This window comes from Papilio polytes, unplaced genomic scaffold (genome assembly GCF_000836215.1).
Source record: "Papilio polytes unplaced genomic scaffold, Ppol_1.0 DF821956.1, whole genome shotgun sequence".
In the NCBI taxonomy this organism is placed as follows: domain Eukaryota; kingdom Metazoa; phylum Arthropoda; class Insecta; order Lepidoptera; family Papilionidae; genus Papilio; species Papilio polytes.
In genome coordinates this window covers 1,264,089-1,270,065 of record NW_013527248.1, presented here as the reverse complement: position 1 = coordinate 1,270,065, position 5,977 = coordinate 1,264,089, and the positions used below count along the sequence as shown (strand labels likewise).

Here is a 5,977-nt window from a genome sequence, read left to right as displayed (position 1 = left end):
CATAACAAATAAATAAACTTAAATTAATAAAATTTAAACTAACACATCCTAAATAGGACTTAAGTCGTAGGACGCAAAATTGGTGTTTCTAGCGTTCTAGAACATTCTTTTATTTGGTTCAAACTCTGCTTCTTTTTATCGAAATAAATTATAAATAACGCTGTTTTGTGGAAAGTTGTTTGAACTACATTTACATAAATAAAAAAAAACTAATACAAATCTTTCTATCACATTTTTGGTATAACAAATATATTCATTACATATTCTAATAAAATAAGAATTAAATTATTGTCTAGTAAATACTTTTGTTAAAACACAGATATACCAAACAGAAATTCAGAAATCATTTATTTAATTTTCACACATAGTTTAATGGTAATTTATTCATTTTATTAAACCTCATTTTGCAAGACGTTAAAATAGGAATTAATATTTTTATTTATGGTCAAAAAATTGTTGCATCGTATTTTACCCATTTCAATGTTCCAACAACTTTCCATCAAATTGCCGTAACTTCAAACATAAAATGGCTCCTATATAGACTATCGTAAGCCAAAATCTTGCATTTACATATTAAGTTTATTAAATTAACTCGATAGATACTGTAGATTTCAGTAATCGTATATAATGTGTTAAAAGTCGTAAATAATAATGTTTTGTAAAATTTTGCTTTTTTAAACATACGATAGTTTACATAGGAGCCAACACCGACTCAACTGATATCATTCAATTGCTATTCAAACATAACATTTATTATACATTTAAAATGTCCTACAAATTTACATACGCCTTAATTGAACCCTATATATAGAAATTCCATTAATTCCTAAAGTATCACAACATCTTAACAAATTTAGATTTTTTGTGATTTTACTAAACAATCTTCATATATCAGTATACCGTTTGAGTCGATTTATTTATTATTTTTTTAAAGAAAGAATCAAAATGCGTTAGAATTCGAGAAATTCGAAATTCAAATTTTAAAAAATTTAAAAGTCAAAAAAAGACAATCAATGGCAATTTTCATAAAAGACATTAAAAAATAAAAAAAAAGTTTTTCAATGAAAAATAACTAATATATTGGGTCCAAAAAAGGTATGTTTAAATTCACTATAGTAATGGGGCTCGCCGCGGCGTGTCGCAGACGTGGTGAAATAAACCTAATTGCCTTCTATATAAGAACTAAATCAGTCTGCAACATCCGCGCGGCGCGTTAAGGCGAAGTCAAACGTGGACGCGTTTACTTTGTCATATCTGGAAATTAAACATTTAGTTATATACAAATATATTTTACGCAAAGATTAATTTCACCAAAGTTACACAAAATAAATCAAATACTTATTGGTGTGTGTTTTTCATTGATTCACAGAATGATAACAAGAGTTGTTGACGAAGAATGTTTTTGACGCATATAGTTTGATTTTAATTCCATTGTAGCAGCCTACAACCTAAACTACTAAACTGATTTTAACTAAAGAGGTGTCATTTGATTCGTCTTTATCTCTAGCGGGTCATAGGGTATATTACATCAACACAAAACACGTACAATAGACGTGAGAACTAAAATTCTAAAAAAAGTAAAAAAAAACGAGTTAAAACCACACCAACCGTTACTTTTTTACCAATCATATTTTTAATTTTTAATGTTTAAGTAAATTCACGTTACTATTAAATTTATTGAGCCATTTTTATCAAGTTAAGGCTCAGAACTTAGCACAAGTCGGTGCACAATGGTACGGTTGGGGGGGGTATTACGCAGTTCATCCATACCTGTACAAGGCTACTTGTCTATGAGCGAGAGCCGCAGCACCTCGTCCAGCGCGCGCTCCTCGTCCTGCCGCCGCCGGGCGAGGTCCGCGTGCTCGCGCGCCGAAATCTCCAGCGCCGCGCGCAAGTCCGCCTCCGCCTCCGCCTCCTCGCCCTCCCCCACCTCCACCTCCAGCGCCGCCGCCAGCATCGCGTCCGCCTCCGCGCGCTCCTCCGCCGTCAGCAGCGACAGCGACGCCTCTATCGCTCTGCAGACACGCCCCTCGCTACACTACACTACACCGCACTACACTAGCCACAACTGTTCATAGCATTTCTGCTGGAATGTGATATCAGAGCCTTAACCCTTCATTCGATAGAGTATTTTGTAGCAAAAAAAAAATAGTAAGGTTTACATTTGGATATGACATAAATACAGTACAGTAATGCAAAAAAAATTAGTGCTGTAGTTTTTTTTAATTAGTCGTTTGTCACGCTGGATATTATCGAATTAAGGGTTAAGTACGATTGATATCATAGCCTTAATATAAATTAGTAGTTTTTTAGAATTACGATCTAGGGAGAGGAGGGTTACCACCTTCTGGCGACGTCGATGGTTGTTAAATAATTTTACTAGCAGAATTAAAGAATGACTTGTTTCAAATGAATTTCGATGATTAATTTCAAGCGTAAAAAATATCAAGACCTACAGAATCGCTGAAAATCAATTAGATAGGTAATAAATAATAGCCACTTAACACAAAAACAAGTATTTCGTATATCTTAGTAATAAAAACCTTAGCCAGAGTTACAGATTATGAGAATAATAAATATTGAATCTAATTAAAATTATTTTTAAAGTTAGAATAGCTTATTTAGCTAAAAAAAACAAAATAATTTAGTACAAATAGCGGGCATCAAAACAACTAAAATCTCCATCTCCTGCAAAATAATTAAAAATATTATTTTCTTGAAAATCCTAATCTGTACTATTATAATAAAGCGTAAACACACACTTCTTTGTTGCCTAAGATGTCAGCAATAACACCATATTTTCGAATAATTGTTTTTTTTAATAAAAAGCCCTTCACTTGTGTCATGCTTTAGGCTATATATTATAATTCCATTAAACATACGGGGTAAATAGTTTGAATAAAACCCTAATGTGGGAAAGAGACCATAAGTTGCTGCCAACATCAAGGAAGCAAGATTGCCATGGTTTGTCATCATGTCATGTCATTTTGACATTTGTAATTGATAATTTGACAAATGTAAACAATAAAATAAAATTTTCATAATTTCATGCAGATGAAGCCGCACGGGAACAGCTAGTAATTAGATGCGAATGCAACAAAAGAAACCATTAACATATAACTATTTAAAAGGTAAAAAACGATTAAAAATAATACCTTTGCAGTTGTCTCTCCTCAGCGGCGAGGAGTGTGCGGGGCGGGGCGGGGGAGGCGGGGCGCGCGCCGCGGAGCGCCTCCCACACGTCCACCTTCATACATACAATTTCTCATACATTTATGTACCGTGATATAATGGAAACAAAACATTTCGTATATATCGTAGAAATTAAAAATGTCGAACATTCGACAAGGATTATCGATTGATATAAATTGTTTGAAATACTTTTAAATTCGATGGGCGTCCCCAAATAGAAGGCTGACCGATAGTCAAAGTTGGAGGGGGTTCAGTTGTAGATTTTTTTTATTACAACTCGAGAACTGACTAAACTAGGAATTGAAGATATTTGGATTTTTCGCAGTTAATTATACTTCTATTTTAATTTTTTTCTATCACAGAGGATGGGGAGCACTTGTCGGACGACGCCTAAGTCTTCTACTTCATATATCCTTACTTCAGTATAAAAACCGACATTATCTTTACCCACTTACCTGATCATCATGTGTGCCAGCTTCCATAAGACTCTGCTGTATCGCGTACTGGAGTAGACCCTCATCATCATCAGTACCACTGGACAGTCTGTCATCGGAGGCCGCTGCGTCTTTATACCCGCGACCGATCTCAAAACAAGCGTCATCCACTATACAGGAGAGTCTCTCCCCTTCCTGTATGCACTCGATGTTGGGCACAGGGGACTCGGTCGCGAATATATTGCCGAATGTTATCCGAGCATTCACCACGTGGAAGAGCGGGATCTCTGCGACAAATTGTCTTGATAGTACCGGAGTTAGGATAAAGCCGCCCAGGGCGCCCAATACAAGACCAAGCGCCCAGGGCAAGGGCCTGAAACGCCCTTTTATTCCTTTTGTGCTATAGTTAAGAGGGCATGTCGCCCAGGACGCCGGAAATACAACCTATCTTCTTTGCTAGTCCACAATAGTGCGGTGCAGAGATAAATTAAATAAAAATGGAGAATAGGTAATTATTAAAGCATTAATGTGGATTTATCCTAACTTGAATAGGCATAAGCGCGCCTCACTATTTACGAGACGGTAACGTACATTTTCATAAAAAATAGATCTAATAAATAAAGCAATACATAGAAAATGACCATACTAGGTCTCTTTTAGTTACCGTCTCGCATCCGACGTAATTTAAGCTCTCAATATAAGAACTCGCACTAAAATTAGCTTATAAAGACATGCCTTTAGGCAAATAGTGCAAACGCCTAAATAAACTGGCATATTTCAATAATTCCAGATGTTTTGCTGAAAATAACCTAAAGGCGCCTAAATACGTGAAGTGTCAAAAAATTTACCGCGTTTTTTGCTTTTCTGCCTACTAAAAAGCTAGTGATGTGTTTGCAAGTGACAATAAATGTATTTTTTACCTTCCACAGAGCGTACAACTGGAACGGATATATAATATGAATGGTGTGTGACAAGGACAACAAATGTAAAAATTGTTTTGAGACGCGCTTATTGCTAATGACATTTAATTTTCAGAGATATTTTACCAATAAATAGTTTAGTTTAGTTTAGTTTTAGTTTAGTTAAAATTACAACAGTTTAATAAACAACTTAATTTCCTTCACATTTGTGCATTCAATAATATCTCAGGTTTTTTGTCGTTTATTGGATATTAACGCTGTTCTTACACATATTTATCATAATAAAAACTAAGGCAACACCTTAGTGATTACTTTGAGTAAGGCTGTCATGAGCAACTTACCGATTTTAACCGGGAATCCTGCGGGCAGTTGCATTTGAATGAAATCTTTTAGTTTGGCAAAGTGCGGGGAGGCTATCGCAGTCATCAAGTCTAGGATCGGCATTATCTGTTCTTGTAACTGAAAGACACAATTAAACTCTGATTAGTTAACCCATAAGGAATTATTGAATTAAGAAACACTTATTTAAACTCTTTGTTGGTCAAAGATTAAAGATTCTGTCAAAATTGACAAAGATGGCAGAATGCTTAATCTTTGACTAATAATGGTCAAAGATTATACAACACGCTCAAGAGTTGGCTTACTGGCCACTAAGAGTTGTCACAGTTTTCTACAACGAATAAACGCATTTTGGCTGCCGTGCTGTTGTTTTCAGTTTATAAATAAGTGCGAAAGTTAAACTAAAGTATGAATACCTAAAAGGGTTAGCTTCGAATGATTTGCAATCTGTAACATTTTATTTTGACCTATAACAAATATTTTTTTCTATAACCTACCCGGTTGTATACGAGTGGTTTTTACCAACTAGTTATAATCTACCAGTTTTTACTTTAAAAACAATGAGCAATAAATAAAACAAAAACAAAATTAAGACAAAATGGGTTACATTCGCTTCACACATATCAAAAGAAAAAAAAAATGGTCTAGCAAAAAAGATATTTTATAAAGTTTTGTATCCAAACAAACCCAGAGAACAGAAGAGAGTAGAATTAGTGATTACATGTCTTACTTCAAGCGGGTAGTCCTCACAGAGCCAGAGGGTGGCTTTGAACTTCTGCACCTTGGTGGTGACCTCCCGAGGCCGGCCGATGTCCCTGTCCAGCGCCGCCGAGCCGAAGTACTCGCTCCACGTCACTGGCTTCACCTCTTCTGACGATCTACTCGTGTGAGGCTCTTCTTCTACTTCTTCCTGGAAGGAAGTATTTTTTGATTAATATTCGGTAAATTCAAAATTAGACGGAATTGACAGGCCAAAAAGAAGTACAGTTGTGGAACTTCGTGAAGTCCGCATTTCAGAATTGGGCGCGACGGAAGTGGCGCGGGGCGTGACGTGGGGTGTGGCGCTGGACGTGACGCGGGGTGTGGCGTAGG

General features: G+C 35.9%; 1 protein-coding gene across 1 annotated transcript in view; it reads right to left on the bottom strand.

The window, feature by feature from the left end:
* Positions 1 to 483: 483 nt before the first annotated feature.
* LOC106107517 (ankyrin repeat domain-containing protein 13D) overlaps positions 484 to 5,977 on the bottom strand; it is an 11,846-nt gene continuing 6,352 nt past the window's right edge. The window contains exons 6-11 of the mRNA XM_013288393.1: positions 5,616 to 5,795; positions 4,888 to 5,005; positions 3,648 to 3,913; positions 3,156 to 3,247; positions 1,771 to 2,015; positions 484 to 1,254 (exon numbers count right to left, since the gene is read on the bottom strand). Coding sequence (XP_013143847.1) covers positions 1,781 to 2,015; positions 3,156 to 3,247; positions 3,648 to 3,913; positions 4,888 to 5,005; positions 5,616 to 5,795 — 891 coding nt within the window. The 3' untranslated portion in view covers positions 484 to 1,254; positions 1,771 to 1,780. The remainder of the gene's footprint in view (positions 1,255 to 1,770; positions 2,016 to 3,155; positions 3,248 to 3,647; positions 3,914 to 4,887; positions 5,006 to 5,615; positions 5,796 to 5,977) is intronic.